Raw genomic sequence first — 23,406 nt, 5'->3', positions numbered from 1 at the left:
AAACTTTACAGAGTATGAGGTATCTCTAAGTAGGTTGTATGGAGAACACTGATATCCAGTGATGTCCCTACCTAATCTTTATACAATCTTGACTTAACTTGCTTCTGTAAGTTAATACAATACAATATGGAAAACTTCCTAGGACTTCCCTTCCTTAATGGATCATATTCTTCTTTCAGATGTTAACAAAGATGTTTTCTCTCTGATGTTTAGCTTATTCTGAGACTCTCCTTTGCCACCATTTATAATTTTGTAACTGCACTATTTGACTCTCGCAAAACTTCGGCCTTCTTAGAAAGACAGTACACAAAACAACACTCCTACTGTTAAACATGAAGGAAATACATCACTAATGTAGACCAAATTGGTTTTTATTTGAACACAATACATCGTTTACTTGTTCTTGATTTTAACCTTCAGATAATAATCCTGGATGATATTTCATGAGGACTACCATAAATCCATATTATCATGATAAAATATTAAGCCTTTTAATTTATGTACTCACATACGTTCATTATCCTGATTCTAAGGGTAACTTGGTTGCTTTACTAAATTCCAGATACTCAGCTCAGTACCCCAGTCCTGGCTGTGGTCTGGCAGCTCCCCAGCAACAGGGAGACACAGACTCTTCCAGCCTGCCGTGCTTAGTGACCAGGTCTTCACAACCGTTCCTTCAGAGCTACCCTAGACACAGGGATCTGTTTTACATGCACTCACTCACTTTCACTAACATCGGTGTTACTCGGTTTAGAAGTCAGCACATGTTCAAGTATAATGGAGTAATTATTGCTGGGTTATAGACTGAATGGGGCATGTGCAGTAAGGAATATCTCCTAGCTTTATGCCTATAGCTCCGTTATTCTGAATGGAGGTTGAGGACCTCATTGAGCTAGAAAAACGTTGTCAGTGTCCTTTGAGGTGAGGTCAGGTATACTGTACTTCCTAAGGTTCTTCATTTATTCATATGAAGACTTAAGATCTTGTTTAAACAGTGTAAGATAAGCTGTATAGGAAAGAAATAGTTACATGGTTGTCGTGGTTTAACCCAGCAGGCAGTTAAACACCACACAGCTGTTTGCTCACTCCCCCCCCAACAGTGGGATGGGGGAGAGAATCAGGAAAAAAAAAAAAGTAAAATTTGTGGGCTAAGGTAAAGACAGTTTAATAGGACAGAAAAGGAAGGGATAATAATAATAATAATAATAATGATAAAAGCATTAGAATATACAAAACAAGTGATACACAATGCAATTGCTCACCATCTGCTGACCGAGGCCCAGCCAGTTCCTGAGCAGTGGCCCCTGCCCAGCTTTCCCCCTAGTTTATATACTGAGCATGACATCATATGGTATGGAATATCCCTTTGGCCAGTTTGGGTCAGCTGTCCTGGCTGTGTCTCATCCCAGCTTCTTGTGGCACACCCCTCCAGCCTCCTTGCTGGCAGGGCAGCACGAGAAGCTGAAAAGTCCTTGACTTAGTGTAAACACTGCTTAGCAACAACTAAAACATCAGTGTGTTATCAACATTATTGTCATCCTAAATCCAAAACACAGCACTGTATCAGCTACTAGGAAGAAAATTAACTCTATCCCAGCTGAAACCAGGACAATGGTGTTACTTCATTTTCTGATACAGGTTGCTACTCTAAGGATATCTAATTTCTTCAGCTAGAATGCCTCTTGAATACATGCAACAAGTCTGCTAGACAAAACAGTCCAGTAGTGCAATTTTTCCTCATCTGCTACTTTTCCAGGAGCTTGTCCTTGGTGGTGCAGCTCTGTGGGTTCTGCTCCAACAGGTGACAATGCTCTCCTCCCCTTGGCGCTTTCTTCCTACTCTCTTTCTAGCTGGACTTGACAATTGCTCCCTCCTCTCAGACTAAATTTCCAGCAAGTGAAGCTGTGTCAGTATGACGTATGAAGCTACAGATTCTATCACTGTGCCATCCACTTCACTATCCGATCACCATTTCAACAATGTGGACTGTCAAATGTTGCATAACCCACCTCCAGAAATCATCAGTTTTGAAACTGGCTCATTGATTCTATTCATAACAAATACTTTTTGGAATGTGCATTGTTTGCATTTATAATGCAATAGCCTACCTATTTAGGGTAATAAGGGTTTTCACCCAGGAGTGCATACATTATCTACTCTCTCATGAAAGCAAAGAATTTTCAAAAGTAGACAGCTCCATTTTAAAAAGAAAACAATGAAAAGAATATTTAGCTTGATGCTGCAGAGGTACAATTAAGAATATTTCAGTGCAATTCTGTAAAATAATATATTTTGCTGTTTTAAGTACTGAAAATCATAATGCAGTACTTTCTTTTAAAGATCAAACTGTTCTATAGATGAGGTCAACCTGGACAAAAAAAAAAATCTTAGAAATCTTTTAACCGAAATTTTGCTTTTCCAACTCTGGTTCTCTTTTCCAGTGTTTTTTACTCATTGTTTTGATATTTTATCCTAGTTTTTCTTCCTATTACAAACAAAACTACTTGGTATGTGAATTCATCCAAAGAAAATGTTTGGTTGGTGACTTGTGTCTTGGAATTATCTGTAGCACAAGTGAAGTTCTGTGTTTTATGATGATGCATGTAAGTTTTCAGGACCTCAGAATTATGGCTGACCTCACTGGTGGATGTGTGGAATACATCATAGCTTTTCATGGAAGACCTAAAGATGCTTGTTAATTAGAATAACCAGATTCTCTTGTTCCTCTTTCACAGATTAAGAAGGTGGATTTTTTTATTAAGTCATAGCTGATTAACTCTAAGACTTCTTCAGAAACTGATGTGAAATATACTTTGTAGTTAGCACAGAACAGCACATGCAGTCATGGGTAATTTTTCATACTAATTTCCTGAAAATCAGTAGAACAAATGTTTGCATAAACAGGTGCTTGCACTGACTTATTAACCTACTTTTTCTAAATAATTCTTGTATATTTCACAATGCATCACTTTACTGACATATTCCGCATTTTTTTTAATCTACACAAATAATTCCTGTAAAGTGGACTTTGAGACAATAATGTTAAAGGACACTGCTCTGCTATAAAGCTGTATTTACTGGAGTCCATCCTCAAGGAGTTCACAGTAGTTACGCTCACATAAAAATCTGATGCACAAGTGAGAAATTAATTTTATGTACTTTGCCCTGGATCTCACTTACATCAGGTATGACCTGCTCACAGTTTTGTGTAATTAATCACTTCAGTAAGGCATATGAGCATTTCCTGAAATACTTATATAGTAAAATCTATAATGTATAATAATCTGTAATCACAGCTATACCAGCACAAAACTGTATTTATAGCAGTAGAGTGTGTTTTTCTTGTCTGTATAGATGTAACATATACTGACTGAAGCACATTTGTATAACTATATGGAAGGTGGGTAGATGGAAGCTTTTTACTATAGTGGTACACTCACACTGATGTTACTGTAATATGCAGACAAATCTTAATGCCGTGTTATATCACTTTGGCCTGTAGAGTGGTTGTAGCACATAAATCAAACCAATTTATAAAGGTCTTCAGGCAACCCTTTGGAGAGGAAAATTAAGCCCTTTATATCTGTTATATAACGCAACTTGTGGTTTGTAAGTAACCGTTGCATACACTGATAGCTGGAAAACGTTAAATCAGCCAGACCACAATCATGGGAAATGCCAGATGCCAGAGTAATAAATGTGTCTAGGATTGTGTATTTGGTGCGCAACATCATCAGTTTTGTTTATTAAGTCTTATCTAGTTTAACAATCATGAGAGAGGAAGAGAATTTGTACTTTTTGTATTGTGATTAGGTTGACAGTTCTGAGTGGACGAACTCGTATCTGAGCTGAATTTTTTTTTGCTTCCAAAAGCAATGATATTTGTCTTCAATCAAAAATCTCATACATAATCTGAAGTCTATATAAGAAGGTTATCCAAGATGCATCTTTATGTTTAAATGTGTTTAACAGAGAAATATAGAAAGTTAAGCCTTGATCCATGCCATTGCATGGTAATACCATTAATGTCTTCATCATTCTAAAGCATGAAAAAGAAAAACCTACCAAGCAAAAGAATAAATAACAAACTTCCTGTCTCTTTATAGATGCTTTTGTCATAGGAAGAAATGATAAATATGTTGAGAAGCAAAGGAAAGCCAGTATTGTATTTGTCTGTCATGTGACTAGTTTGTTTCCAAAATGTAGGCATGCTTTTAATAAACACCAGCTCTTGTTTTTAGCTGGAGCAGTTCTAAAGTATATCATCATAATATTTATCAGTAAAAGGCTAGACGACAAGACTTCTTTTATTTAAACGAAGGGTATCATATATAAAAGCAAATGTTTTGATTGCCATTATACCATAATCACTATGCTGCTACGCAGAGAAACATTGCTGGAAAGCATTATTTATTTTAAAACTAGCTGAATACGTTTCTGTTTGTTAGTAAAAACAAATGCACAGATAAAATAGGAAATAGGACAACCCCCTGAGATGCAGCAGAGCTTACCTGACCACTTCTCAGCAGATCTGCTGCTTAGCTGTCCAGTGCTTGTGAGTCCCTGAAATAGTGAGACAGAATAAACTCAATGTAACCATCATGTAGCCTACTAAATTCACTTTAACACTTCAAACGACAAAACATACGCTTCATAAATTATTCAAAAAGAGTTAGCATGCAACTCCAGCTGCAAGAGATTCTGTTCACAAACTGAACAGCAATAGGCCTGTACTTTATTCTCATCAAAAAAGTAAACCAATCACATTGACAAAAAGCCACTGTAAACAAAAAGACTGTATTTAAAGGATTAACAGTTTTGGCATCCCTATCATCAAGTCTTCTGTTCTTTTTTTTTTTTTCATCAAAATTTAGGTTATATATTTGTTGTTAGCAAGAGTTGCATTACTATTATTGTTAATTTTAGTTCTGTTTATTACCTTGAGGGTTATATATTGTAGAATAATTTTGTTGTCACTAGTTAATGTTAATTAGTTGTTTTAATAGCCTATATACCTATTTGCTATCTTTTGGTAGGTTTACTTTTTTAACTATCAGTAACTTAATAACTGAGAATATTTAACATTACTGTTGCATACTCAAAATTACAGAGTTACTATTAGTGTTACCTGTTTAACGTTTAGTCATCCTTTGAGTCCTGCGACATATTTCCTTAATAATCATCAGCCATCAAGTCTGATAGTCTCAAAAGAAATATCAGCCCTCTAAACTGCCTTCAAGGGCGGTGATATTTAGCACTGAAAATTACAAATAAAGTTTTTGAAGTTGAGTACCAACAACTGGGCAGTGACACTGATGATTTGTTTATCAAGACAAATTGTTATATACTACGAAAAATGCAGTCAACGCACTCTTCTGAGTGAAAACAAATAGGTGAATCTATGCAATGCTTACATGTTGAATGGGATATTTAATGTGCGGGGAAACTCAAAGGTTGAAGAACTAGCATTTAGACAGTCTAACAGTGGTAAGTGGTAATCTTACCTCTTTAAACTCCATTACATTCTCACGAGAGACATGCTAATACAAACAAGTCAATCAGAGTTTGTGTTTAGCAAGATCAAGCTTAGAGGATAGTTTAAAATCCATTTATTGTTCTAAAGCATTTTTTTCCATTAACATGTTATACATTAGTGGATACTAACCATGATTCATGTAACAGTTTAGTTTGTTAACTTTTAAATTATTTAACAACCAGAAGTTATTAATACAACTTTTAAAGTCTTACACAAAAAATCTTAAAACAGGCTTGGGTTCATTTTTGTAATTTTTATATAAAAAACATTTTAGGCATCTCTTGAAAAAGAAATAAAGCAGGCATTTAAAGCTAGAAAACAAGTAATTCCAAATTTAGTTTGTTACAAAAGGTTTCAGCTTTATTGACAAATTATGGCAAACATATTTGACAAAATTATGGTTTCCTATTTAGAGAAGCTTACACATGGAACTTTATGTGATTTTTTTTAACAAATACAGGTTAAAACACTGAACAAATTCAGTTAGCTACATACATACAGTAGCTGCTTGTTTTCAACCCCATTAAAACAGCATTTAAAATTAAATTTACAAACTTAATATCGAACATCTTAATCTAAACTAACATATATTAAAAAAGACAGGTTAAAACATCTTATCTACAGCTTGATTAATGTCTGGTTCAAAAAAAAAAAAAAGGAAAAAAAAAATCATATTACAGCCTTTCAGCAACCCTAAACAAAAACTCAGCCTTAGCTAGTATGTAGAGAGACTCAAGATCTGTAACAGTGTCATGCTTTTTAAGTTACACACAGCAATGAATACAACCAACAGAACATCATCTTTGAATGGTTTATAGACAATGCTTGCCAAAGGTTTTTTGTCTCTGTTTTTTTAAGTCCGTGTTATAAAATAATACTAATGCCAATGTCACTCCAATGTTATAGGAAATACAAGTAGTACATAGGATAATAATGAGCAGTAATCCCTAGGATAGAAAAGAAATGGACTATTACTTGTCTTGTTGCTGTTTATGTGGAGACCACAGGCTATTAATTGTCTTTGAGATGAGGTCACAGATGAGGAGGACCTTCAATATCTACCATAGGGGTGTTCCCTGTAACCCCCTCTGGCTGACCTTGGAGGTGGTGCCTTTAGGCTGGAACGGGTTGTGGCCCATTCTTCTTGTGCTAAAAACAGAAGAGAAAAACATGTTTTGTAAATATCTAAACTCGAAAGAACAAAGTGATGCCACGGCTAGTGGCTGTCAAAGTTCTCGAGGGTTTTGGCTGAAAGCTTTAGAAAAATAAAATGAGGATGGTGTTATGATCCATTTCTTTATCCTTCCACAAAAACTTATGGAAAACTAACCTTCTACTTCTCTACACAGGCAACCTGTCTATCTCAGGATCAAAAAAACCTTACTCCTTCACTTTCAGCAGAGAATGAATACCTACTGTGGTGGCAGTACAGTCAGCTCTGGAAAAATCACTGCGCTAGTCTGCCAGCTCAGAATTTATTTGATGTTTTGAGCTTCTAGCATTTAAGTTAAAGCACCAACGTGAATAACGTTTAATGCAGTTGGTATGTTAATAAGATGAGGAGTTGAATCATGAAAAGATAATAGAAATAAATTTGATTTTTTACTTCCATTTGATATCAGAAGAAAGAAAATAATGGAAGAAAAATAATGTGTAGAAATGAAGCTACTACATTACGCAAAAGAGTTTTGCCAAATAGTTTTTACTTTGCATTATCTTTAGAATACTTTTTCAAATTTGTGTGAATGAAATATGCTTGGGAAGAATAAGTTAAAAACTGTAAGGCTAGTTCAGTTTTTACAAAGCTTCTACAAATCTTTCCCCCCCCCCAACAAGGTATTTCTGGAAGTTAAGCCTTCGAAAGGAGCAAACAGGAAGCTACCTACAGTTGTGGTCCAGCAGTTGAACCCCAAACTTGAACTCTCTCCTAAATCAGCTAGTGGATCATCAAATGATTTCTGGTTTTGTCTTCCACTGACTTCAACTGATCATACACACAGTGATTAAAATGGAAATGCAGAAATCATAGTATGTTACCTATCTTATATCACATCATAGTGCAACATTACCCCTGTTACAATAGTCATAGAATACATCTGACATACACATGTTCATGAGGAAGTTTCAAAATCTCTACATACCCCCTCAAAGTTATATAACATTCTATGTCTTTGTAATGAAATATAGAAGCTATATAGAAATCAGTGTGGCAAATGTTAGTTATTCTCCATATTGTTTTATTTTATTTTATTGGTGATCAGCATGTTTGTATTACAGGTATGCATAGAATATTAATGTTTGTAAAATATAAAAGTAAGGGTCAAGCCTTCTGATGCTAGGGAAAAAAGAACACTTTTTAAGGTGCATAAAAAACAGAGATTGAAAAGAGAGGAGTTTAAAAGGTTGGAAAGTGTCTTGAAGCTAGTGCAAAAGGGAAAGGAAGATTCAAACTGATGATGAAAGAGTATACTTGCTGTTGCTATCAAAACAAAACTAATTGATTGGCATATTAAAATAGATCCTTTTTCCTAAGTCTAAAGTGGGGCTATTTTATTTCATTTATAAATAGGTAACACAGTAATGAGCTGAAGTATCCAGTCTTGAACTACTGCTGAAGACTTGAAACATTTGAGGTCCTTGCCCCATAAATTTAAAAATCCAGTTGTATCTATTTTTTAAGAGGTACATAATTTTTATGCCTTGATCCATACAAATTTTTTTAAGTGCCTGTTGAAGAAATTAACATTTCAGAACGTATTTTCCTTGCTCAGGTCTTGTTTTAGACTTCTGCTACCCAACTCAGCCACCAAGTACTGAAATGAGTACTCCTGACTCAGCATGGTCAATAAAATTCATCTATATGGAATATAAATGTGAAACTTGCTGAACTCCAAGGCATAAGGGGATAAGCTGTGAGCCAATGTGGGACATATTAGCTATGGTGAGCAGCGGCAAAAATATTTGTTGCTCTTAGCCAAGAAGAACATATCTTTACTACATTTTTCATGTTACATGCAACTTTCTCATTTATTTTCTAATAAGCCAAGCAAAGATGTTCTTGAGTTCAATCTGATTCCTGACGCAGCTGTAGAGTGAATCCAACCTCAGCTAATTTTTCTTTTTCTCTTGTATTCTATTCCCACTACTAGAAGGAGAGACTGGGCTTTCAAGTGTCAGGTCACTGCCAGAAAGCAGTGACGGATTCCTAACTCTTTGAAAGTAGTGTGTCTGTCACAATTCACTCAAAGCACTGAAGAATTTTGTTCAATTTTTTAACAGAATGACCTAAACAAAAGAACAGAGCTTTCTACGCAAAATAAAATACATAGGCTAGTACATGAGAATATTAAAAATCAAAATTGTATTATTCATACATTTCAATGAAGGCTAACTACCTTGCCTTAAATTTAGTCAGCTACTTGATTAACAGAATGATGGCCTTAAATATAAAAAGGAATGGAAAAAATCTTCATCTCCATTAAGGCATGTAAAAGATTTTCTTTTATTAAAGCAAGTTTTTAGAGTGATAGCAACATTTTCCTCTCAAGCAAAGACTTTATAAATATACCTTCTAGAGCAGAACAAGAGTTCAGCAAAAGGTCCATATTTTGATTGCTTTGGGCTTAGTTGGTATAGATAACTTACTAAAGCTCAATCTTCGCTAGTTTCTCCTTAAATAGTTTATTCATATCATTTGGTTATGATGAGCTTAAAATGACAAGACTCCCCAATGAAACTAATACATACAGAGGCCTTTGTTTCTCTTCTGCATCTTGACTAATGTGTCTATTGATAATAATATAGAATTCCAAATACATGATAGTGATATTGTTGAGTATTACAAGCACAAAAAAAATTGTTTGGATTTTTCTTTTTATATGCATGTGTTAAAGTCCAAGTTCCAAATGAATTTTTGAGCAATACGGTGACATATTAGCTGGGATTAGTATGGAATGGTGTGCTGATGTTACATTTTTGGTTTACTATTTCCAAAACTTTTATAATACAATATATTTTGCTGTCAGTCATACCACATTTTTAGCCCTAACACAGGAAGTATGTGAGTAAATAAGTTTAAAAACCCATCCTATTAGCAGAAACTTTGCGAAATTGAAATCTTACCGAAGATGGATAGGACCACATACTGTCCACCCACATGGGAAATTGAAGTCACAATTTCTTTCTCTGGCAGGTCAGGAAGTCCTCCTGGGTAAAGGAGAATGAGGTCTCCTGGCCACAGGAGGGAAACTGAACTCTCTTTAAATGTTGTATGGATGGAAAAGTACAAAGATACTGATATTTAGTATAAAGAAGCTCTTGCAGAATAGTTGGGGAGCTTCATAGTTGAAGAAGTTATACCATGAACGGAAAGGTGGTAAAATTTTGTGTGCCCTCCTTTTCAGGGCAAAGCAAAATGGGTTAGTTCAAATCAACACTGAAGGCAAATTAATGTTTCACCTTCCATTGAAACTAAGAGAGCACTCACATCTTTGGTTAGAGTTAAGAGGTGGATTCACAAAACACCTTTTCAGTTGAGACATGGTCAGTGACTGCATTAGTGCAAATAGTTTATTTTTTAATGCAAAGTAAACCACATTGACTTGAAACAGTGCTCAGGGTCAGACACCATGTTTTAGTTGAGAAGCAGTAACCAAAACCCGAGAATATGGAGTAATATAAACTCCAGCAAATGCTTTACTCTAGCAGTCACCAAGGGAGACACTGGAGATATTGCCAGTGATGAAGCATCAGTTTTTTCCCCCCAAGTTATCACAGGGCAGAGCATGATTTATACTATGTAGGGATTGCTTGGGGTCAGATTATTTATTAAAATGAACTTTGAGTGTGAATGGTTAGTTGGGCCATTAGATCATAGCCCAGATTCAGGCCCACGGCTCAACCAGCAGTGTAGGCACACACAATATTATCACATGTTGGCATCATGTTGAATTGTGAATGGGCCCAAATGCAGGCTGGAGAGGATGCTTATTTCCTTCCTCTTATCTTCTGATGACTTTCATCTGCTCCTCTGGGTACAGGTGTTACAGGCCCACTAACTTCCTCATCTCAGATACTCGTTCACTGAAATCAACTATATTTCCCAAAACCAAGGAGTGAATTTGCCTCTCCAATCACATCACAGCTGTCAAAGAGTGTTTAAAGTTTTGTGATGCAGACTTCTTTCCAGTTTTGGTTTAAGATAGTCAACCATTAGTAATGTACTGGGTAGTCTTCTGCTGTAAATGAAGTATTATATATCTACGGACCTCCTTATTGTCCAAACTTCATTTTAAAAAGGAATAAAAAACATTGTTGATGTTAAGAAAGAATTATTCCTTCCGGCCATTCACCTTTGAAATTTAAAAGTTGCCGCTGACTATTTTTAATTTTTTTTTATAACATTTAAAGACTTTTAAGACTTTAAAAATTCTCCCTGAATAAAGGAAATTCATCATATATGCACTTTCATTTAGTAGGAAAAAACCACAATAGCCCCCTTAGAAAATCAGAATATCTGTCATTTTTTTACCTGACTAATTGGAGTATCTAATGTTGCTATAGATCTACAACCACAAAAAATGACCTATATTCCAAGGACTCCAGGAGTGAGCAAAGGTAACAGAAAAAAAGTTTGACTGAACTGAAGCATTTTAGTTAATGAGCCTGTTGTTTTTTAATGGGCATGATTTTATTGCTGGTATCTTGTTTTTGCTAATCACTGCTGACTTTTGTGGCCAGTAAGAAAATAATTAGCTGACTCTAGACTAAAATACTGAATGGTTAAAACAGTTATCAAAGATTGCTTTTGTAAAAAGATAATGCTCTATGAAAACAGAAAAATGAAAATATAAAACATAAAAAGCCTGTTAAAATTCTGAAAGCTATTTCTTCTCTGCAAGATGTCTTCTCTGCAACTACATTTCATTATCTCGTTGCCTTGGGGCGTGAGGGGAAAACTTGGGGAGGGGGAATATCAGCTGCAGAGCTGAAGTGAGGCTCAGGCTAGCATGTATTAGGAGTGGACATCTCTGGAGAAGTTTTGGTAGCAGCTGATCTTGCTATGGAACAAGAAACATTGCTGTTGTGATTTTTTGGTGCATTCCATTTATTTTGTTTTTCTTTGAGCTGCTCAAGATGTTCTCTTGTTGAATATCAGGGGTTTTATGGTCACGCAAAACCAAAGTTTACTGTGGAAAGCTATTGGCTAGAGGGTTGAAGAAGTGGCAGCCAATATGATATAGTCTTAAATCCTCAGGTCTCTCATTCCTACAGGGAATCAGTTTCCATATAGTGAATTTAAAAATCCTGCCTCTGCAGTATGTTTCATTACACCCTTTAAAAATGGCATTTTGCTGTAAATGTGCTGCAGCTTCAATTACCCTTTGCTGAAGTGTCACTGCATTTGCAGAGAGGCCTTGGGGAGAAGTCAGATTTAGATAAAAAAGGAGAAGCTTTATTTATATAAATGAAAACAACTAAAGTAGTAAAAATACTCACTAAATGTACAACACAAAGACAAACCAATTTCTTGTTGCCTTTGAGTCCCCTCCCCCCACCTCCGGACTGAAACTCCTTCATATAAAGGTGAAACATACACTCTTTCTAGCAGTACTCATATAGTAAAAAATGACTTTATATTACCCATTGGAAGAAGCTGTTTTTCCTTGACTAACAGTGTTCTTAAAGTAAATTGCTGCTGTGTCTGTACCAGCTTCTGATACAGAACAAGAACAGAAACGTAATTTAAGATACAAGTCTCTTATGCTCTTTTTTCAGTAACATGGAGGACCTATTTGCTTGATTCCAAGCTTTAACAAGGAAGGATGATGGTCACAACTTATTTATATCTATTTGGTAATACCATCATCAAAATATGAGAGCATGGTTGACAGCTAACAGCTCTTGTTGATATTGTATGATAGACCCTACTGCATTAACAGGTGAATCCGTAGCCAAAACATAGATTAAGTTTTGGGATTACAGCCTTCAACTGGGAAAACACTGGCCTCTACCACTTACACAGCAGTAAAGGATTATATATTTATTGTGGAGAAAGCAAGATGATATGGAGCAACACTATAAAGAGTCTCTGAATCATGATGCCAATAAATTACAAGATGCAGCCACACCAAAAAAATCAGATTACTAGTGTTTTTTCCTACAGGGATTTTTAATGAAGAACAATATATCTGAATGCTAGTAATCAAAGGTTCCTTGATGTGCAAAGTTGCTCTTTCATATCTCAGTTCCAGTACTCCAAGGTAACCTTTTTTCTTTCAGCATCAGGGGGGCTCCTGAGAATGGAAAGCTCTATCTTCAGGAATAGTCTTAAAGGACTGAAGCCATACAGACTACCTCAGTAGTCACACAGAGATTTGGGTAGCTCGTTGAGTAGCAGAAGGGTCAAAAGACCCTTCAGCCTTTTTGATTCCCAGGCTGAGTTTCATTGTGTTTCAGAACATATGAGAACAGAGGAGTCTGGTCTTTCTCTGAGAGAGTGCCAAAATGGAAAGGAAAGAGAGCCTGGACATATTTTATCATAATAAAATGATGTGTTAATGAAGTGGAAACTGAGAGGGATTTCAGGTGAAGAGCAGGTAAGAGCTGTAGCCTTGGAGAGAGAAAGGTAATTGGGAGTCTGCGAATCAGTGTGCCCAAGAGCTGAAGGGATGTGCAGGGTGGTCATCGTGTTTTAATGTTGATTCCTTTTCCTCCTTCTGACTCCTGTGCAAAGAAACCCTGTGGAGTCCAACCTCCCCACTCCCTCAGTGACGCCCAGCCTGCCATCCAGTCCTTCTGCTCTAGCGGGCTCCTCTCACCCCCTGTCCTTTTCACTTCTGACTGTCCCCAGTGCTATCAGGTGCCAAAGACTGTGACTGAAAAGAAATCCACACAGGCAGCTTAATAACTGACGGCCAAGGGTCCAGTTTTTCCAGGAATTCGGTGTTATTGCCAACTTGCAACGTCTCTCAGATGTTGCCATTCTTAGCTAAGAAGAAATACTGTATGCTTCGCTTTCAGAAACTGAAAGTATAAGTTATGGCAGCATGATGGAAACATACGAGAGTTTATAGCTGAGGAATCTGAGTGTGCTTGGGCATGAGGATTGCTTTGGGTGTGGTAACAAGTGTTGTAGCAAATTTTTTGGTGGCTACTTTGATAAGAAATGTGAATTCATGGGCACAGTCCTTTTAATTATACTGGATACTTCTTCCAATTTGCTGTATGCTCCTGTGAATCAATATTTGAAGCTCACCTTTAGGATACATAAATTAATAGTTATTATCACAGGCAATCAGCACCCTTGGTTTATGATTGATTGAAATTATATGTTAGTATTTTTGCACTGCTTTTTACAATTCAGATTGACTCTTAGTTGCTGTGTTCATTGAGTTATATAAATACTTCCAGTATCTGTTACAGACATTGTTGATATATTAGCTGAGACTATCTTTAAAGATTATTGTTTGATCAATTGCTAGTAGACTCAGTAGCTCTGAACTACTGTTTAAATACAGAATTTACGTTAGATTTTTTTTTTTACTGGAAAGCCAGAATGAAAAAAAGGTCATAGTATTTTTAACCTGTGAAATTCCTTTGAATGTGGGGTCACTAAATAGTATCATTTATAAGAGAGAGAGATACATATGAAGTTGTTTCTGTCTTACTATTTTACCCATGTAGTATTGAAAGCACAGAAAAAATCACAGTGGTCCATCTACCCCAAAATTCTACCCCAAGCAGTGGCTATCATCACTTGCTTAAATGTTTTCTAGTACAAGATTCAAGAAAAGCACATATTCAGAGCACTTTTTTCCTACTCTTCAGTCAGCATTCTGCAACCTTGTCATGGAATTTTCCAGCATTGAATAAAACTCTTTCACAAATGCAAAGAGGGCAACAACACAAGTAATTAAAAGGCATACCATATTAACAGATGCTTTAAAATTAAAAAATACATATTAACAGCATGTGATTTGCATATGAATATGTTATTTCCTAATAATTTTACATTTATATTCATTGCTTATTCCCTGTAATAATAAAGACCTGATCACTTCTTCTTCCTGGTAACTTATTCAACATCTGAATATTGCCCACAATTTTTAGGCACAAATTTATTCATCTCTGGTCAATTATTTTGGGACAAGTGGCCAGGAAGAGATAAAAAGAGCTATTCTGTTTAGGTAGTTAAGATGTATATAACAGCAATTAAGATAATGGTTTAATTTGATTTGCCATTTAGCTTTCAGTGCTATTAGAAACATAGAAGCTCCTTTTAATTCAGAATAAAATAGTTTTCTTTCCTATGAGGAAAAAAAACTCTACCTTCTTTGCAAGGTCATTATACTGCATACATTTGGAGAGAGCACACTGCACTAGAGATGGAGCGTAAGTGGAATTCAGGAATTGTGATTACTAGCTCTACTCCTTGTTTGCTCAGTGACCTTGGATGATTGTTTAATATTTTGTGGTATGGCTTCCTCACTGGTAGAATGAGACAGGAATACCTACCTCCCTGGGGTGTTCTGAGATATAATTAATTGCCTGATCAGTAAGAGAAAAGTGCTATAGATGTGCTGAGCAGAAGACCCAATAGAAACCAAACATTTAACTTTAAAATGAGAACACTGAAAATTAGAATGATTTTCTTTGAATAATTCAATTTGTGCTGTCTTTCTAGTAAGCCTCCAAACTTCTTCCTCCATGAAAAGATGGGTGGAGACAAAGCACTAAGCAATAGTGGGAAACTTTGCCCTACACAAGCTAATGACTAAAGTTCAACTAATATTGACAAAGCCAAGATTTCACCCCATAGATCCACACACAAAAGACAGTTGCGCTTTTCTTGTGTCATAATTGGACAAGTATATATTATTTTAGATAAAAATTCAAGAATAGGTTTTGTCTTTTTTTTTTTTTAAGGAGAGCATCTGCTTATTTTTTCACTCTTCTGCTCTCTTTTTGCTTATCTGCAAAGCCTGCAACATACACAGGATTTTCTGACTTGATATCTATGCATTTTATAATTTTGTGAGAAGAATAGCTGAAGTGGCTATCTTTCAAATCACAAATGGTACCTTTCTTATTTGAAATGTGGAATCTTGTCAGAAGACAAAAAATGTTTTCAAAACACTGGCTCAAAGCCACTATGCTTACTTATACTGTGCTAAATACCACTTATTTTACTAAACCTACTGCATATGCAATATATACGGTTTAAGAACTAGAAATGCTAGGAAAACCTTGTGGTTTAATAGTCTATTTTCTGAACTTAGCTGTAACTGTTTTAAAAACAGTTGTTTTTAAAACAACTACTGTCCCTACGCTTGACAGTCCCTTCTCTTCAGGAGGGCTAACAAATTAGACTGCACGCGTACTCCAAACCTACTTTAGTATTGTGAGCTGCCCTGGCTTAAACTGGTAGTGGAGAATCACAGAAACCCTCCAGCTGACTTAGCACTGGAGCAGATGAGGAGTGCTCGTGCACTCCACTCTGCCAGCTCTCCCTGCGGGTTAAGTAATGTCAGCAAGAGGAGCAGTAATGACTACTGGAGAAAATAGTTTCTTACAGGGCTTCAGCCACTTTTGCTGTGAACATCTGCCTCAGACAGGAAAGGAGCAGCATCAGAGTACACAGGTAACTAGTCTGGGAAACTGCAACACAGGGAGGAGACAATTACCAGTGATGTTGTGAGGTGAGTGTGAATGTGACACTGTGGAGGGAGTTTTATTTTTCTCTTATTTTCAGTAAAAAATAATTTTCTATTACTTTACGGTAATACAACATGAAACGTGCAGTGATATACTGTGTCTGGAATTATATAGATGGTCAACACTACATGCACATCAGTATTACAGGACTTCTGTCTTAGAGTCTCCAACTCTACGGTTCCCATGGTGAAAGGCAGTGAAATTACCATTTGAAATACTACACAGGAAAGTTTTGCATGATTTACTTATTCTTATTCTGTCATAGAAAATGATTTATAATTCAGGAGTAATAGAGGAAGCACAACAAGTTGCTATAAATTAAAAGCACTCCCTTTTCTCATGCTACATGTGGATTTTTTTTCAGTGTTGTAGCATAATAACTGAAGTACAAAAGTTTTAGGATACACAGTCAGTTAAAAGAATGTGACAGGTTTAAATATGGAACTTTCTAAAGAATTATAGCCTAATTAAAACACTGATTTGACAAAACAGCAATAGCTTTAGTATCATCCCCACAGTAGCCGTCATAGCTGAATTCAAAATGTGCTCCTTTTCCTGCAGACTTTCAAAATCATGCTCTTATGAAAATCATAAATCTCTTCTGAGGGAATGAATACTATCTGGGAGACAGCTAAGGTGATTCCTCCAGTAAAAGAATTGATAAAATTTTGCAGAAAATCAAGGAAATGCTTTTGACAGTTCATTCTGTCCCACAGAGCAGGAACTGGATCTCCCATACCCTAGTAAGTATAGGAATGACTGAAATAGAAGATTAAAGGAGAGCAATTTATTTGGTATATCTTCTGTCCATATGCAGTAGAAATCTTCAATGACTCCTGTTTCTGGTGGAAGAAAAACAGAGCACTGTACAGGAAGACTCAGGAGCACTTCTGAGTTCCCAGGGCTGGGTGTACCCCTGCCTCATGCTCAGGGAAAGACCAGATGCCTCTATCACCCCAAAATAAAGGTGGTCATGCAGACCCATGGCACACTCCGGCATCTTTTGGGACAGAACCATGGCACATGTAGCAAGGCTGTTAGCCTGGACAGCTGGGGAGGCATCAGGACTCAGGTGCTATATCAATATTAGCACATAGTGCATACAAATAGGAATGATATGCAGAGTGAAACAGCTGATGCTGAGGACCTGATGTTCATACTATATGGCTTCTAGAGATTTTTTCCATTTCAAACTGGCCCTAGTTTCAGCCTTTGATCTGAATTCTCACAAACAGTTGGGAGTGCATCTTCTGGTTTAGTTTCAAACTAAGTGTCATGTACTTTGGGCCCACTCAGTGATGTGAAAAGAAGAACGATAAATGGAGACAATTGGGAAATCTGCTTCAAAAGAGCACTCCTGCTCCTATGCTAGTGTAGAAGCACCCAACATGCGCTAACCTGCCTGGCAGGTGCTCTGTCGAGGCACAGCAGAAAAACTCCACCACATTGGTACAATCTGTGTCCTGTTGCCTCTGAGATGCCTAATCAATGCTAAGATGCTCCAAGACCTAGAAACCAAAGAAAGTTTTCTTTGGTATGTTGCCAGTGATATTTTCTATCAGATACCAAATGTATATGCTCAGATGATATAAATGAACAATCAGTGCACATTAGTAAGGCTTTATTAATTAGTATTAGTAAAGATCTTGCCTGAAATCATAAGCTATGTGAAGTCAAACACTGTAATGAGGAGAATCAGACCTATGTCTCTTACATCTGCATATCAGTCACTACCTTATTTGAGCACTTGATTTCCTACATTTGAACACTTAAATGGGACTAGGCTAGAAAAAATAGGGTAAGAAACCCTTAGCACACTGAGCATAATCAATATTAGGACCAATGACCTACAATACCAAAGTTATTATTAAAAATGAGGAAGGAACTTGGACTTAGCTGAACAAACCTCTTACCTTCACCTGCAGAGCAATTCCTAAGAAGTGCTTTTTCAAAATTTACAAATATTTTTCTGTATACTTTGCAGCATGGCTTCATCTGGCTTTGTCACTGCCATAGATTAATCAGTACAGGGTTTATTTCACACTAGGATGGTAGTTACTTGAGTTTCTCCATGAAATGAACATGCTTATGTCTCGTAATGAAGTATGAGAATTTATGTCTCCTAAGGTAACATGTCTTCAATCAACCTATTTATCAGAATTCTTGAAGTTTAAACCCTCCATACACTACTCCTCAAATTTCATCATTATATATTTATTTTTACTTTTACTTGTTCAGCAGAAACTACCATTGTTATTCTAAAAAAAAAAAATTACTAGATAATACACTCTTCAGGACAAAGACAAAATTAAAAAATAAACAAGATAATAAAAAAGTAGTGGAACATTGCTGTACATTTTTAGTTGTTAGCCCTATAAAGCCCTATAAAGAATTTGTTTATGAAGTGCTGTCTGTGTAGAGCATTACTTAGTAAACTAATTGTCATCACAACTGCAAAGCTCTCATATTGAGTGATTGGCAGGGAATTATTTGTGAAATAGCCAGTTAAATAATTGTGGCAGCATTTTACAACTTAAATGATGTCTTACATTAAAAGGAATTATACCAAACAGTTACAGTCTCCAATTTTAATTAAAGATGGAATTATCCTAAAACCAAATACCAGTTGTTTACAAGTGAGCACTTAATGCTAAACTGGAGTAGAATATGCACTACAAAATGTGGTAATTAGAGAAAATGTGCACATTTGAAAATTTTTGGTGAAGATAGAACACATTTAAATAATGTTTCCTTGCTGCAATGGCAGCACATTGCAGTAAACAGCCTTGCAAGCTTTTCCTGAATAGCAGCAGGAATGTGAGTGGAGTTCACTTATGTCTTCTGTCTTTGTATAGGCGACAAGGTACAGATTAACCTTCTTAACTCTTGCCTAAGGCCTTTGGCAGATGGTGTTATTCTAATTTAATTGTGGTGGTTTAGGAGGTTATAGACTTCTCCTTTCACCCTCTACCTAAGGTTTCTGCTTTTTTGGTAGTAGCATCAGAAGTCCATGTGTACTGGCCTTTCAGATACTGCAGTTCATGACTTGGCATAAAAACATAAATCACCATTATTTTCAGGTAATACGCAGGGCAGTATATGCACCAGGCTGTGAACTATAGCATCTGATAACAGGCACATTCTTACTTTCCTCCATCCTCGCTATGGCAGTTTCAACCTTTGGAAGCAGAGGCAGGAGCCTCTTCAACCTTCTGCAGCAGAAACTGGCAGAGCTCCTCTGCTAGAGTCCCCAGCCTTTGGTAGAACTAAGACAGAAACAGCATCTGATAAATAAAACCTTGAGTGCTCTGATCAGTGCAAGGGAGAAAAAGGATTCAGATGAAACAACTACGGGGCAGGTCAGATGTAATTAATATAGCTTATAAGGTATTGGATGTGCCTTGCTAGCAAGTCATACTATCTCTGTTATCTTTCTAAAATGGCCTAATGCAGCACGACACTTGTACTGAGAATGCTGGTTCCTCTAAAAAACAGGGAAAAGGAGAAAGAAATAAGAATGTGAACGGTTTACAAAGGGCTTTTCCTTTACAGTGGTCCTGTCGAGTGAAGGTGCTTTTTGGACTTGGGCATGACATTACATATGGGCAGGAAAGGTTCTTAGTTACCAAATTTTTAGTTGTACATTTTATCCTAATCAATTTATAAGACAAATCACTAAATTCATATTTTCACTAGATACCTCCTCAGACAACAACAGTGTCAGAAGGGAAACCACAAAATTATTGAAGTATAATGAGAGCAATGGGTATAAACTTTTTGTTCATAAATTAATCCAATTTCATGCCTGCTGTTTTAAAACATACGCATCATCATCAAGTTAAAATGACAGTCCCCTTAGTTTAGACTCCTAGATTTAAATTCATATCTGCAGATATCAAGACCTTCAGTGACGTAAGTATCATAAATGTCTACTGAGTGTGATTAGAGGTGAGCATGCTTTACATTTTTGAAAACTGTACAGTACTTTAAGTGACTGGCCTTTTAGTTTTAAAGTGCCTGCTAAAGATTTTTCTTTATCACTCACATGAAGAAGCCTATAAGGGCTACGTCCACAAGAAGATTTTCAGGCATATGTCCCAAACTTATGTTCCTCAGCCCAGAACAGTGATCTTCAAAATTCTCTAGCAGTAGCTCCATAATCCTGATCCTATCAAAAATTTGTAGGAACCTCATAATTCCTTAGTAGAGTATTTCCAGCTGCTCAGAGGCTGCTGCAGGAAATGCTTTGAAGTGTCTCTAGTTTGATCCTTCTGAGAGACTGGGTGGCAAGCATACCAAATCACAGTAGAGTTTAAGTTTCTAACTGCATGAGAGGGTCTGTGCCATGAATTTTCATTCATGGAACATCCCTAAGTCATGGGAAATAGTGCGATTTGACATATATCCCTCTCAGCTGACTTTGCTATTGTCTTGGGAGGTTCCTTGGTTGGATTTGGAGAGGACTGAATTCTCAGGAACCTTCACATCAGAAATTGAACAAGGAGTCAAGGCAGTTAACTCAACTTGTGGATTTTACAGCAGTGAATAGTGTGTAAGAATTCATCTTGCCCAGCCTCAGATAAGTGATTTGGGCCCTTTCTTGTTTAGTACTTCCATCTAATCAAGAGAGAGATGAACTTCCAGAGAATGACAAGGTGTTCAGGTGGGCTCTGCTCTGAAACACACTTGTAATTTTTGCAACCCTACCGTGAACAATCCATAAATGCGTAAATCTTAAGAACTTCTGAGGAAACAGTGCCCCCAGTCAGACTTCTCCACAAGCTCTTTTAAAAGGAGCATAGAAGAACTCATGAGACAAAAAACACCTGCTACTTCTCAGGAGCCCAGATAGAAAGAAAAGTCATAGCAGGCAGCTCATATAAGAGTAGTATATTGCTGTATACTACTTAACAAACTACAGAGAGCTCTATATTATATTTAAAAAAAAATTGTAAGTATGAAGTAGCATTGTTATTTGGTCGAATTGACTTCATGAAAAAGAATAAAAGAAAACCTTCTTGGGATCGAGAACTGTCCTCCCTAAAGATAAGTTGGAATCAAGAAGATGCACGGGAGAAAATAAAGAAATGCCAAGCGAGTATATTTTTGATAATTCAGATACTGTTATTGGAAGGTATAAGGGTGAAAAGTAAAGTCGTTACACAAAACGTCTAAGAGACAACAACAAGAAGACACTAGTTCTATGTTCATGTACCATTTGCATATGGTCTTATTCAGAGTTTGGGGGAATTCTGAATTACAGAAGTGTGCCAGAAAGAATTGTAAAGGAGGAATATAGCCTTGTTGTCGAAGGTAAAACAAGGTGTGAAACTGAACTGGGGTGAAAGAAAGATTGTGTTGATTACTGCAGGACGGTGAAAAATGAAGGGCCAGCTGATTTTATACAGTGGGATGGATTCAGAAGACTCACCATGAATTGCAAAACATCCTGAAAAAGAAGTAGAGAACTGGGAACAGTTCTCTGGGAACAGAGAATTCGGGTAAATGTTACATGAGGATGAGAAGGGGTGGCACCCGAGTGCTTATTGGCTGGGTGGGAGGCACTGAAAAAGTCAGATATAGAGAGAACATCAGTATATATACCAAGAATTCAGAAAGCGAGGAAGTTAAGCATATATTCTATAGCTCTGTCTACTCGGATTACCTCCTCAGATAAATGGTGGTGACTTTGGGATGAAGAAGTTCACGCACAGGTTTCCAGAGCAGAGAACTAGCAAATTTATTAATCTGCTAAAGTAAGTGAATCAACAGGAGCACAAACACTCACATATAAATGTGTCTCATTTCAGAAAGTAGAAAAATCGCAATTTGGAATATTATTCCATTTTTAAGTTTATTCCAGGTTACTGGCAAAACTATGCCAGACCTTTGTCTTCAAATGCCAGCTCAGAAAATAGTTTAAGCAAAAAAGCAAGTTCACAGTCATCAACCATGTATTTTAAGACAAGTCCAGTAAAGCAAACCCAGGCACTTTAAGTTTGTTTCAGCTGCTGAATGGAAAAAAAAAAAAAAAGTAGCTTCATGCAGAGCATAAATTTAGTCATGATCCCACTCTTGGAACACTTTGTAAGTCTTAGCTAATTAGTCCATTCAAAACCCCTGCTGGGAAAACAAGCAATATTCTTCTAGCTTTACGAATGAGGGATTGGAGGAAGACTGACATTACTTTAAATGTCTTGCCCAAACACACTGAGATTCAGCGTGGGGGAGTCTAGTTAAAAGTTAAACAGTGGGTAATTCTTAGTGCTGAGCTCAGACTATGCTTTTCTGCATTGCCCAAAACCTTAGCAATGCATTTGGGAGGAGAGGTGGAGAGGGGATCTGTAGAGGGGAGGAAAGGTCTTTCACTGCAGGTATTAAAAAAGTACGTACAAAAAGGAAACAAAACAAAGGGTAACCGAACTACACACATTCCTATGGATAAGTTGTTATTATTACTTATTTAGCACTGAAATTGTGCTTGACTGCACATTGTATTATCCAAATGTATTGTGAGTACTAATTATACAAAAAACTAAGTTATTTCTGATGATGCAATGCAATAATTTTGACAATGTCTCAGTAATGTCTCATGATTTCTGTACAAATACAAAGGAAACTGCAACTTTGCATTACAGTGACATTTGCTTCAGAGCTGCATGCCTAGAATTATTTCTTTCAAGCAGCAATCCTTATATAACCCCTTACTGTAACTTTTACTTGCAGTGTCATTTCCAGCAGCTCTCATTTTCACAAAGCTTTGGAAGTCACCATGTAAACTTACGATACTTTATTAGTAGTAGTAAATCAAGCACGATATCTCTGCTGAATATACTAGGGTCAGTCTTCAAGCTGACAATAGACAGCTTTGCTCGATTATTTCAGAGAAAATGTCAGTGAGATTCACTGTGCCATCTGATGGTATAATGTACTGAAAAAATACTGATAGGAAAAGATGGACTAGATTCTAATTAGTTATCAAAACACATCACTAATATCAAGCAACAGACCTAGAAAATGGGCTGTACACATTGGAGCAACACTTTCTTTTCCTCTCAGGCCCTTGGTTCCTGTGAAGTGGAACTACTCCAGCTCAGACACAGACTCAGTAGGGAGGTGCAAAGAGTACAGCGCTCCCTCTACTCATACTGCCT

The 23,406-nt window shown here is 36.6% G+C and overlaps 1 protein-coding gene across 2 annotated transcripts in view; it reads right to left on the bottom strand.

Annotated features, from left to right (window-relative positions):
- Positions 1-6,250: 6,250 nt before the first annotated feature.
- Positions 6,251-23,406, bottom strand: part of KHDRBS2 (KH RNA binding domain containing, signal transduction associated 2) — a 368,147-nt gene continuing 350,991 nt past the window's right edge. For both annotated transcript variants that reach the window (XM_050894052.1, XM_050894051.1), the window contains one exon: positions 6,251-6,685. In XM_050894052.1, coding sequence (XP_050750009.1) covers positions 6,588-6,685 — 98 coding nt within the window. In that variant the 3' untranslated portion in view covers positions 6,251-6,587. The remainder of the gene's footprint in view (positions 6,686-23,406) is intronic.

Source organism: Gymnogyps californianus, chromosome 3 (genome assembly GCF_018139145.2).
Source record: "Gymnogyps californianus isolate 813 chromosome 3, ASM1813914v2, whole genome shotgun sequence".
NCBI lineage: Eukaryota > Metazoa > Chordata > Aves > Accipitriformes > Cathartidae > Gymnogyps > Gymnogyps californianus.
The sequence above is the reverse complement of the archived record's forward strand: the minus strand, read 5'-3'. Positions and strand labels throughout refer to the sequence as shown.